At 44.9% G+C, this 12,646-nt stretch overlaps 1 protein-coding gene and 1 long non-coding RNA gene across 3 annotated transcripts in view; one reads left to right on the forward strand and one right to left on the reverse strand.

Annotated features, from left to right (window-relative positions):
* LOC140255348 (uncharacterized) overlaps positions 1 to 8,054 on the forward strand; it is a 22,750-nt gene extending 14,696 nt beyond the window's left edge. Inside the window, exons 5-7 of the long non-coding RNA XR_011904458.1 lie at positions 88 to 209; positions 4,034 to 4,219; positions 5,743 to 8,054. This is a non-coding gene — a long non-coding RNA (uncharacterized lncRNA). The remainder of the gene's footprint in view (positions 1 to 87; positions 210 to 4,033; positions 4,220 to 5,742) is intronic.
* The window catches only part of LRP8 (LDL receptor related protein 8), a 138,225-nt gene that overhangs the window by 3,325 nt on the left and 122,254 nt on the right, over positions 1 to 12,646 (reverse strand). The window contains exons 7-18 of one of the 2 annotated variants that reach the window (XM_072342814.1): positions 12,291 to 12,413; positions 9,754 to 9,873; positions 9,499 to 9,624; positions 8,516 to 8,687; positions 6,458 to 6,685; positions 5,902 to 6,020; positions 5,074 to 5,213; positions 4,099 to 4,240; positions 3,159 to 3,311; positions 2,370 to 2,591; positions 1,095 to 1,163; positions 705 to 877 (exon numbers count right to left, since the gene is read on the reverse strand). In XM_072342814.1, coding sequence (XP_072198915.1) covers positions 705 to 877; positions 1,095 to 1,163; positions 2,370 to 2,591; positions 3,159 to 3,311; positions 4,099 to 4,240; positions 5,074 to 5,213; positions 5,902 to 6,020; positions 6,458 to 6,685; positions 8,516 to 8,687; positions 9,499 to 9,624; positions 9,754 to 9,873; positions 12,291 to 12,413 — 1,787 coding nt within the window. The remainder of the gene's footprint in view (positions 1 to 704; positions 878 to 1,094; positions 1,164 to 2,369; positions 2,592 to 3,158; positions 3,312 to 4,098; positions 4,241 to 5,073; positions 5,214 to 5,901; positions 6,021 to 6,457; positions 6,686 to 8,515; positions 8,688 to 9,498; positions 9,625 to 9,753; positions 9,874 to 12,290; positions 12,414 to 12,646) is intronic. The other variant, XM_072342816.1, reaches the window with a different exon arrangement.

Here is a 12,646-nt window from a genome sequence, read left to right on the forward strand (position 1 = left end):
TCTAGGTCATCTTCAGGTAACATAAAGCATTGATTATGTTAACATAAAGCATTAATTAAGATCTTTTTCTCTTCTAAAAATACAAAGCAGTTATTACTGCCGGTGCTCCATCTCATGAGGGCTGTTCTTGGAAGGAAGCTCCAACGCAGACAAGCTGCCACACAGAACTATTTCTCCTTTTTTCTGCATACAGAGGACTTGCTAACAAAGTGAGTATTTTGTTTTAGTAAAGATTAATGTGGCCAAGACAAATGTCCTTAACTTCCTACAAAATCTCATCTGCTTCTCCTTGTGAGAAATCTGGCTTTTGCAATGTTTTATTACATGGAAAATACAATTTCTCCTTGGTTTGTATAGAGACCCGAGTTACCCTTAAAATAGTTCAGGTAACTTGGTAGAAGTCTGAGCAACATGGAACCTTTCAGAAGATAAGTAATCAGTTGTCACATATTGAGCTCTTGAGCTGGACACCCAGCCAGTATAAGGCAGACTGTGTGTGACCAGAAAAGTTGCTCTTCACTTAAACATTATCCTATTGTATATATACACCACTGTCTTTTAAGACAAGTTTAGTCTTCTGCCTATTCCATGATTATTGAATTGAATTAATAATGTCAAATGTCTCCACATGATTCACTGTTGGTTAATTCTGTAAGCCAGATTCTCAGGAAAATGAATTCTCAGCAGGTTCCTCAGGTACTTACTGCAGGATAGACGTGTCCAATTTGGGCTGTTCGGCCAATGTGGATTTCATCTTCATCTTCTTCTTCCGTTGTCTTCCTATATACCGGATTATCAAAATTCATGCTTTTAGTGTTCTTCCGTTTCCAGTTTCTCCAGATGAGGTATCCCCCCATGCACAGCAAGCCAAGAACCACTGATGAAAGGAGAAAGTGTTGTTAGTTTTGTGGAGAGAGCAGGAATCTGCTGACATGTTCCTATGCAAGCGTCTATCCTCCACAACTGCCTCCAATCCAGACTCATTTTAGCAGTTCCTCTATTCTTCCACCCCCCAATCCTGAGAGTCAGAGAAGTTTATTTACACTATTTCAGTATGATCGATCTCCTTCAATGCTGAAATCAAATCAGCTTACCAACAGGAATGACAATTCCAATAACAGCCGCTGTCACAGTTGAATCAAAGCCTTGGCCATTATTTGAATCTGTAATTACAGAAATAGGACAGATCATTTCACTCATTCACAGGTTTTAAAGCTATAGCTAAAGAATGCTTTGTATCAGTAACCTGTTCTGCCCATCATCAAGTATTTGTTACCAAAGAGTTCATAGAAAGTTTTGGAATGAAATAATCAGGGAGAAGAATAAAAAGAGACACATGTACACATAACTCTGGGCTGTGTTGAGCTGTGTCTTAGGAATGCAATGCTTGCTAAATGTGCACATGCACGTGTGTATATTTACATTATGTACAGCCATGGAGCTGGGCACCACATATGTTGGTGGTTGCTGCAGCCTGCTACAGCGTGCAAGAGTAACTTCACAATGTTTGCTCTGAGCTCTAATAACAGGGGATCAGCACAGAAAATCTTTGTGTTAAAGTAGCTGGAATAGAGAGGTGGGAAACTAACTGTAATAGTTTGTCTTCTGATGCATCAATTCATGGAACTTAAAAGGCAATTTATCCTTTTAAATAATTCCCCTTGGCAGACTGTTCTATTACAAGGTTATTTACCTAACAACAGGCCAGACTATTTCAAACATAAGCCGTAGAAGTTAAGTAAGTTCTTTAAGTTAATTATGACATTTGAAAGGAAATTTGCACAAACAGGACTTGAAAGAATCTAATTTATACAATTCATTCTATTTTTCCCCATGCACTACAAAGTGAGTTCACTGATTGCTTCAAATAGATATCAGAGTCAAATTGGGATGGCTTAGTTTTGCTTTCCAAGTGCAGTGAAAACAGCCTGTTCTGCTTCCTGATAGTTTTTGGTTTTGGGTTGTTGGTTTTTTTGCAGTATTTTAATCTATCGCTCTTTCAAAGCAATCTGGATCTGTTTGAGGTCTTCAAGGACAATCAGGAAGAACAAATTCTTCTCTTTGACACAGAGCACAGCCATACAAAGCAGTAGCAGCTTGACCTGGACTGGTATGCATTTTATAGGGCGTTTCTCTAGAGAGAATCAGCTTTACATGCATGGGATGAAAGCCTGACATGACAGCCCTAAAATCCCAAGCAACTGGAATCATATCACCTATCAGAACTGTATCTGTATCTGCATACAGAATACCTAATTTCTCCTGCTATGCAAGACGATGTGCCTACATATGACCTTTCATAGCTCAGCTGTTAGAGGTGCTCATGAATTTTTCTGGCAATGTATAAATTGAAAATCTCATTCACTTACAGTGCTGTGACAAGTTGCTGTTTTCGGTGGTCATCTCAGAATCTATGAGGAGGGATGTGGTTGAATGAGAACTCGGGGTGGCAGTTGTGGCTTCTGATACAGCTCTGGGGATGATGGCGGTGCTGTTGGTGGTGCTGCCGGTCACAGTGGCAGTGGAGGCAGTGGCAGGATGAGATGTAGTGGTTCCTGCAACCACAGCGGTAGGTGGAGTAGTTGGAAGCTCTGAAAAGCAAAAGCAATGAGTTATCAAATCACAAATGGTGATATAAGGGTGGGGCGGATTGTTAGAAGTAGAAATCAAATCCCAGTTCTACTTGCCAAGCACAGAACTGATCCAACTTTAGTTAATTAATGGTAGTGAAGTACCTTGTCTGGAAGCTGGTTAAGAAATTAAAATACCCATTTCTTGAGCAGGTACTGAATTTGTACCAGGAACTGTCTACATGTCAGGGAAGGTTATATTGTAACCAGCAGTCACTTCAGCATTGATTGTGGCCCTTCTGGTATCTACAGAGCACTAACATGGCAAATGGATCCCATTTACTGACCATTCCCATTTTCAGTCCCAGGGATCATCCCTTTCTTCCTCTTTCCCCCGTTTTTTTCCTGATGATGCTTTCAAAAAATAATACAGGTTTTCAATAAAGAATAGTGCAATGCTTTGTTCAGAAGTCAGAATACATGTGGAATTCCAAAGCTAATGTATATGTTCCACCATCAGGAACACTTTTTTTCACCATAAAGTATGGTTTTATTGGGACAATAGAACAGCGATGTGTTTGTATTCACCTTTGTAGCATTTTTTCATGTCAGGACCCAGCCACATGTTGTCAGGACAGGCACACGTGAACTTGGGGGAATGGGGAGAGATGTGGGGTGCAGGAAGACACAAATACTCGCAGCCTCCATTTGGCTGGGGGCCGAGCTCACAGGAGTCTGGAGCTATTCAAAGACAGAAAAAAAAGCAAGTTACTTTATTTTTTCCCCTCAGCAAAGGACTGTTAAGCCTTCTAAAAAGACTCTTCAGCTCTCTACCTCGATCAATCGCCCTCCTGAATCATCTTTACAGGTTGGAGTAAAACCTCACGTTCTACTATAAAAACTGTGAGGAGAGATTAGTGAATAAAAAATTAACAGCCTCACGCAACTGGAGTTGCCTTAGTGATAATGTTCGCAAGCCAGTGGTTCAGACACTGCACAATAAAGATGGTATCTGAATGGCCTGTTGATTGCCACTAATAGTTACGTAGAACATTCACAGACTGATGCTGCTGAGTGAGGAGAGCATCCGTACATGCTCACATAACAGCAGATGGACACAAGCCATGTGCTCCTCACTGAGCTTTCTCAGTTATGCTGGGTCAGAAGCTGGCTTCCTCGTGTTGTTAAGCAGGTCTTTCTGTTATTTGCTCTGCAGCCTGGTGCTGAGTGCCATTCCCCACGTGCTCACCTTGCTGTGACACTTCCAGTCTGCAGTACAGCCCAAATATGTAATGAATGGAAAGGATCACAGTAACGAGAGTAACTCTGTTATCAAAGATGCTAATTAAACAGCTATTAACAAGCGGCAGATTTTTCAGGTGTTGATGTAAAATTAATTACGCAGGAACTTCCAACATCAGGCATTGATTTCACATTATTACCTGTGCCTTTTCTCTCATCAGAAACCATCAGGAAGCGCTTCAAATAAATCTAATTTAAGGCCACGAGACCTGAGGACGCATCTTACCTTTGGGCTGCTTTAATTCATGAAATACAACGATATCGTGAGGATTATTGAGATTTTCTGCTAACACAGAGATGTCCAAGCCACTCAGCCTGTTGGCACTGAAGATCGCTTCATTCTCCAGGTCAGTCCAGAACACTCTGTCCTGCAGGAAATACATTGCATTTCTGACCTGACCCTGCTCAGTTCCAATTCCAGTTGGACTTTGTAATGCCAGATCCCCAGCTCAGCAGTGCACGGGTGCACAGTGACTGCAGGGGGAGCCCTGCGAGCGCCTGGCACACACACACTGCCCACTGGAGCCTTCACACTCCTGCCACAGGTGAAAATGTTTGAGGACACTTCTACAGATGCTGGGATGGCCAGAGGACAGTGCAAGCAACCAACCTCCCAGACCGACGGGGCCATCCTCCCATGAGGATTCTGTTAGCATTGGAAAGTGCAACCCAAGCATGTATGTGAAACAACAATGCTGGGAATGGCACAGTGCTGTCAGTGTGCTGGGTGGCTGCCTGACCCCCTGCAGCTCCCCTCAAAGTCTGACTCATCCGAAGGCAGGCACAGGGCATGCTGCAGTGTCACTCGGTGAACGGCTGCCCCACTGCTGATCACAATAAGTGGTTTCTCCTGTCCCTTGCTAACAGTTTCAGCCTTTGCATGGGCGGTTGGCTCAGTTCACCTCAAGGGAAAGCCATGACTATTTTGCAGTCATGTGGGATCCATAACTGAGCACTGCCTGCCCCTCATGGACTCACTTATACCACGTTAGGTAAAAGCGTGAGGCAACGCATCGCTCCTGATTAAAGGCTTTAGAAAACTATTTTCCCTGCTGAACCCACACCAGGTTAATCGGTTTCTATAGCAGCAAACACCCTCACTCAGCTTTCTGCTCTATGCAAAAGGCAAAGCTTTCAATCAAGGAGAGCTTTGAGACCTCTTGCAGTCTCCAGCCTGTTCTCACCAGATCTTGACTCTTACCTCAAACACTGCTAGGCCAAAAGGATGGCTCAGATCATCAACAGAAGAGATTAGAACTTTTCTGTTGCTGCCATTGAAATCAATGCAGGAGAGTGAATGCAATTTGGAGTCCACCCAGTAGAGACGCTGATTCAGCAAATCTGAGAAGTAAAAACACAATGAAGCAAAATTACACACGGCTTCTGCAATTCTTTTCCACTTCCCAGCACTTTTTTTCCTGCTGGCAGCATGACTAATCTCTTTATTATTAGGCTTTGAAAAGTTTTCTTTTTTTTTAAAACACTAGTTGTGATTTTGAATCAGTGCCCAGATATGTTGGGAAGAGACTTTATAAGTAAGATTAAAAAGGAGAAACATTCTGGTGTGCATGTGTGTGTGGGGGGAGGTAAAGGCTGGACTAACAGCGTTGTTTTGCTACCAGGAGGAGCAGGGCAGCCGCACTCTGGGCTTCCCAGAGGTGCTCCTTCTGAATGTCTCTTCCTGGAGCAGATGCACTTATTTTGGATGAGATTCACTAAACTGAATGCAAGTGGATGAGTGCCAACAATAAAACAAATTCTGTAGTAAAACAAGCCATTAATTAATTTCTTAATTACTGAAGGATAACATTATTTGTTCACAGCCGTAGCACTTCAACAATATGAATGGTAGTAACATTTTCTCTTACAGCTTTTTATGGACAGAATTTTCAAACATAAAACCAAGTGGAGAGCCTCACACCTGCGTGGTGCTAAGCGTGGATGGCTTCCACTTTGGCTGTGTTTGCCTACTTAACAAGGAATTTATATTAGCCACAGTGGATCCCGTAGCTGTGACCCAGCTGCTTACCAAGCGTGATGCCATTTGGCCACTCGATGTTGTCAGACACCAGCACTTGCCGCCCCACGCCATTGAGGCCTGCCTTCTCAATCTTCGCTTTGTCTCCCCAGTCAGACCAGTACATGAACCTAAAAGAGATGGATGCAAGGAGACAGTAAGTTGGACCCAAGGGTAAGAAATTTGAACTACTGCTCAGGGATGGAGTTGCAGTGCTCTCTGCTTGATGCTGCAAAGCCCCTTGGTCACTTCATCTTGATATGCATTTAATGGAGCTACTGTGCTCCTCTATCCCACAGGTTACTCTGCCACAGAACTTGCACCAGAATATAAACCCCCAGACTATCTCCTGGTGTCTGTGGTCGATCTGTAGACTTTCCTTATCCTGCACTCCTGTCAGACTTTGTTATTTCCCCACATAACCTGCGTGCCTGAGCTCAGGCCCACCTGAACCGTTATTATTAAATCCATTAGGATTTAATTTATGGCACACGCAATGCACATGAGTTTTGTGAGAGGCAGAAAGAAGACTGGAAGTCCATCAAAAACATCTCCTTTTCATACTTACCTCCGTGTGGGATCAACAGCAATGGCTCTCGGCTCACTGAGGTCGCTGTTAAAAAGTGTCCTCCTCCTGCTCCCGTCTGCAGTGGCCACTGAGATAGTCTTGTTTCCAGAATCTGTCCAGTAGATGTTCTTATGAACCCAGTCAATGGCCAGCCCTTCAGGAGAGTTCAGCTGGCTGTCTATCAGAATCACCTGCTCCGCTGTGTCACTCGCTTTGTCTATGTAAGCACTGCAGAGACAAGATTTGTCACTGGGCTGACACATGGCACAGAGAAGGCTGTACAGATGTGCACAGGGCTGGAGCTCAGGAAGGGCCGAGTGCTGGCAGCATCACTCTAACCCCACAGGAACAAAGTGCACATGTGGCAGGACGACCGACAGAGAAACCTTTACAGTTGTGCACCACAACCTGCTGCTGCTTTCTCCTTCACCTCGGTCCTACCTCTATATCTAGACGGCAGGCATTTGCAGGACAGTTACTTTATGTTTCCACCCAGCTTCCTGCACAATTTAGCACAACATCTGACTTAGGGCACATTAACTTCAGCAGTACCATTAATGGGATTTATGGACATTGGAAATATTATAATCTCCAGTGCTCTGCTGAACAGAGTTGAATTTAGCTTACAAATAAATGTGCTTAAATGTCTTGCAGAATTAGGACCCGTGTAACTAATTTTAATTCATCAAAGGGATTCATGAAGCTGTACTAATTTGGCAAGTGATCTCTTGTTAGACACAAAGAAAATCTTCGCTTAACATCAGCTTCTCAATCTCTGAAGATGCTAACGAAAGGCAGGAAATGCTGCATGGAGGTTCCGAGAGTAAACCCATATTACACCTAGAAGCAGAGGAGATTCTGTTCTTATATAAACTGCATTTATACCAGTATCAACTGCATGGAGAGATTCTAAAAAGAATCAGACATTCGGAGTTTGCATTGCTGTTTCTAAGAGCTTTGTCTGGCTCTTAGAAGAATTTGGTTAAAAGGAAACAAAAAACACCTAAACAACTTTTTCTCTCCTTGCACAGTTGAGGAGATCGATGCCTGCTATTCACTGTCCATCCTGCCTTTGGCCATGCAATGAGCAGTGAAGGTTGGATGCTATTTTCTGGGCTGTAGCCCAGGCTGGGATGGCTGTGCTGAGTCCACATGGATTAGCAGGTGGTGCTGCACCTTCAGGAGATGGATCAGTTATGAGGAATGCCTTTGGTTTCTCTCTGACCCAACACCAAATGAATGGTGCCATGAGGGGTTCTGCAGAGCGTGAGGCTGCTCAGGGTACCTGCCTGGCTACCTGAGTGCTTAATGATCAGGACAGCCTGGGCAGATCTCCCTGCCAGTGACACAAGAGCCAGCACAGCCTGCAGAAACCTCAGCTTGGCTCCTACGCACTGAAACCAATCAACCTTTTTGCCTGATCATTAACTAAAATCCAAAACAAACTGCTGCAATAGCTATGAAAATCACATGGGGAATTTTCAGTGCATAAACTAAATGCATTTTTGACTAGGCACTCCTACAAGCTTCAGTGCATAATAATTGTGATGAATGCATAAAAACAGCTGAAAATAAAAGGGAAACAAATTACAGGATCTGAAATGTAGTCTGTGGTCAAGTGCTGCGGATTTTAATCTGGTCCAGCAGAGCCTCCAGTGGTCAGCCAGTATCCTTGCTTCCACCACTTGCCCCCTTTTTGCCTTCAGATGCCAAGTCCTTTGTGGCTCCATGTATAGGAAGAACACAGCACAGCAGCAGCCTCACTTGGCAATATGACCATACAGTGAGCTGAGTCCATGTGTAACTGCACAAATGCCGCAGGGATCTATTACTGATGAAAAGCCTTCCTGCATTTTCAAGCCAAGTAACTGCACAACCCCCTGATTTCCTTATCAGTTTCTGAAAAGCTTATGAAGTCTGGGCCACAACAGGCACTGCAATAAGGGATGAAAAGCCCTCAGGTTCACCACACACTGTGTTGTTCTCTGCATACTGTCATACAAAGTGAAGCACAGCTTTAGAAAGGTACCAAAACACACATTCTCCATGAGCCCTTACCTGTAGATTTTCCGGTAGAACAAATCACACCAATATATTCTGTTTGTTGCCACTTCCACATCCAGTGCCACGACATTTTTCAGCATGGGAATGATGCGAGAGTAGTCCCTTTTCACCAGGTCTATCTTACGGACCTCGTGGCGGTTGGTGAAGATCAAGTAGGGACTCTTTCCTGACACAGAAAAAAGTGCATTTGCTATTTTAGCAGCTGACCTAAAGGCTTGGATACCTCCTTTCCCCAAACAACAACAAACTGAAGAGCAGCAAGTCGTGGATCTGCTCTGTGGCAGCCAGACCGAGGCATGGCAGAGCCACACTGAATCCAGCAAAGCCAGGAACTTGTTGCTAGGAAGGCATTTTAGGCTGTCACACACATGCAGACCCTGCACCATCCAACCAAGCACTTTGGCTCACACAGCTCACATCTCTTCTTTGTGGGCCAGAGCCTGCAGCCTGGGTGCTGGTCAAACTGTAACAGCAGTCATGTTCTCAGGCCAGCTCAGGCCACAGTCTCTCAGAAAGGCTGCAATTCTTCTGACATAAACATTCCTTTCTGCAATCAGCCCAAGCATGCTGATGGTGTTCACGTTGGTATTTTCGTATGAGGCTGGGCAGGTGGACAGGAGGTAACCTACCATGTTTTAATTGGGTTGTTTTCTTTTGACACGACTAGCAGTAAATAGTTTTTTCTGTGCTGTTTTTAGTGAAACCTGTCGAGAGGTTTCCTTTTCGAGTTTCAGCTTCAAACAGCAACTAGTGATTGTAATCGCTCGGCACACCGCTGAAATATTCTGATCTGCACTATCAGTAGTTCTTGCCTAGAGACACATCTGCTATCGCTGCAGCAGTTCTGATCTGCTTGAAATTAATGCCTTTGCTTGCTACTTAACTTTTGCCTCTGCTCCCCTAGGCTCAGCCCTGCAAATGCGTTGTCTTATCAGAGTTGTGATGTTGAGCAATCAGAGTTTAAGAAGCTGCCTTACCTACAGCTTTGCAGTTCTTGGACAGGGTGTCCATCTCGTATCCCTCGTAGCACTCACATTTGTAGTCCCCCTTGTAATTAATGCAGATCTGGCTACAAGCGTCTGGATTCTCACATTCATCTATGTCTGAAAGGAGTGTTTGAAACCCATCAATAACTTGAAATCAAACCATCTGTGATGGAGCAATGCTGAAGTGCACATAATCACGTCTCTGTATGGTGAAACACAAGGGACTGCTGTTTGCATGTAAATTACCTCCACACGTTTTTTTATCCAGGAGCTTGTATCCAGGCGGGCATTCACATTCGTAGCCTATCTTCAAGTCTTTGCATATATGTGAGCAGCCACCGTTGTTCATAGAGCATTCGTTAACACCTGGAAGAGGCACACAGGTTATCTATGCTAAAGGGAGGGTTCTAGTCATAAGATTGAATAAAATTGAGAAAGGTCAAACTCACATTTTCCCATAGCTACCAGCTTCTGGTAGCCAGGTGTTGGCCACATAGAGCATATGAGTGACTTCAGCGATAGGAAGCCATCACCATATCTCTCCTCTTGCTCCTTATTATTCCAAACCAACACTGTTAGGATCAGTTGGACTGAAAGCTAGTGGCTAAATGAAGAGGGAGCCCTGGGGACACAGCATCTGTGCATCTCATCCATCAGAAACCCACTGCTTTGAGCACGGTCTGCCAGATGTGAGGCATTTCTAAGGGTGCTCTCCAGAAGATGACTCCTTCCCCACGCACTGGTTAACGCTGACTCTTCTGAAGTCTCTTTGAGCTTTAATAATTCATGCTGGGGGAGTCTCATCTCCCAGAGACCAGCTGTTAGGAACTGCTGTAACTGTTTTCCCATCTAGCACCAAGGTAGGATCTGAGTGACAATTCCAGCAGCGCCTGAGTTGCGGCAGCCCAAGTGTGCAATACATGGAACAGCAGCCCCCATTCCCTCCTGAGCCTCTGCCTGATCCAAGGCCACCCCTCTGATCCTGCTTTCAAAGAGCTGAAATGAAAAATAGACTAAATGTGTCTTTTTAACTGGAATTGAATGAGAGATCGAAGAAAGCTAATTTTCTGTCAGAAAGAACTTTTCTTCTTGTTGTAATTAACCTTTAGAAGGTGAAGAGAAAGTTTTCTCCTTAGGGCTGCTGTACAGAAGCTGTGGCATTTCAGGGATAGTGGGTTCAGTGGAACCAGCAAAACTGATTTACTTCATTTCTTAATGCAAATTAAAGGCAAAATTTTATGTTTTGCTTCTTGCTTCCTTGCATGACGCAGGTGAGCAGTGCAGTACAGCCATTAAACCACGGCTCTAGAAGGAAAATGGAAACAACCACAAGCCAATTAAAGTCAGCAGGATAGGAAGATACATCTGAGCAGCCCAACCCAGCTCTGGGATGCCTTCACCTTCCTATCAGAGACACACACGTACACAGATATCAGTAAGTTACTAACAGAGCAAGTTCACTGGGCTCCAAGAAAGGGTCCACAAAGTCACACTGTGTCTTGGCACTGTTCAGTGATGTTTATTAATTGACATCACCAATTCCTGCACTTGCACAGGCCTCTAGCAAACTGCATCATATCTGTGCTCCTGGGCTGCTGTGCAGATTTACCTGTGGCTGCATGTCAAAACTCACAGCAATCTGCACCATTCTGCACTCTTAAAGAAGCATGTCTGCTTTGGAGACTATTTTCTGCACAGCTTCCTAACTCAAATGGCACTCAGCTGCCAGCCTAGGACCACAGTGAGGCACTCACAGCACCACGGGTAAGGCTGAGCCCAGTCTCATCTGCCAACTGGGCTGCTGGCTTTGAGTGAGACCTCCACAGGCAGACAAGTTGCAACACCCACTCAGAAAGACAGGGAGATGTGGATTAGTGCAGAAGAAAGCAAGGATGTTCTGAAAGCACAGGCTAAGAGCATCCTTTCTGGGAATTCACACCCTTTTTGTCCAGTACAGAGAAGCCAACAACTCTCCCTGAATGAGAGCTATTTAAGCTGCAGGCACAGAGCTCCATGCTACTGGTGCTCCATGAAGTCATGGACAGGGACAGCACAGCAGCCTGTCTGAGGAATTTCTGCCTCTGGGGCAGAACCAGTGGTGTGGTGGTGATGCTCTGGGTTGGCGCTGGCACCCACAGTGCCTGGTGAGAAAGAACAGAGAGGCTCAGCTCCACAACCTGCAGCTTTCTGTTCTGCTGACTCCCACAGCCCAGGAGCAGACCGAGCTCTTGTGGCCTGGTTGTTCTCAGCAGCCCAAAGCCAGCAGGGTGCTGCAGACAGCAACTCGCTGCCATTTCTTGAGGACACAGCAACAAACCCAGCAGTGGCTGAAGTCATTGCTTAGTGGATGCTGCCACTCACTGCATGCTTTCACCTTCAAAGCGTGCTACCAGTGCTAAACCTTTATGATCTTTTGTTCGTCTTTCAGTAATTCACAGGTAATTTTTGGCAGCAAGGCCAGATAAACTGGTCAGTGCTGTGGAGGATCCCAGTGTCTGGGAAGAGGGGGAATTCCTGGTTGCTAGTCCTGTGCTCGGCTCAAACATCCCTCCAAGATTAAAAGCTGAACTGAGAAGGGCACAGTTCATGCTGGCAGATGATCAGACTGGGCTACTAATTATATTCATGCGAAGGGTGAAGAGAGAATAAAGGCAAGGAAAGAGAAGCAGAGTGAGAAATAGCATTAGCAGCTACATGTGGTTACACTCAAAGCTGTGAGCACCAGATGGAGGAGAGGGGAAGCAGTTACAACAGGAGCAACACGTAGAAGACAAGTACTGTACCACATTCTTTCAGAGGCTCGTCAGACCAGTCCCTGCAGTCTCTATGTGAATCGCACACTTTGCCTCCGTCAATGCACTCTCCACTCTCACACTGAAACTTGCTGGGACTTTCACATGCTGACTCTGTCATGTCGGGCAAGAGAGGAAAGCAACTAAGTTAGGTGAGGCTCAAGACAACAAAAAGCCTGACACAGAGCTTCAAGAAGGTGTCAATAGCAGAAATGGGATGAGATTAAGCAAACGGACATTAAAGATTGAGTATGATGAGAGGAACTTTTGAAGACGTGCAGTCTGCCTGGTCAGCACAACCATCTCTCCCAAGCAACCCCACTGCCAGAACGGCTTACAGCTTCCTG

The sequence above is a fragment of the Excalfactoria chinensis genome, chromosome 8, assembly GCF_039878825.1.
Source record: "Excalfactoria chinensis isolate bCotChi1 chromosome 8, bCotChi1.hap2, whole genome shotgun sequence".
Classification (NCBI taxonomy): Eukaryota; Metazoa; Chordata; class Aves; order Galliformes; family Phasianidae; genus Excalfactoria; species Excalfactoria chinensis.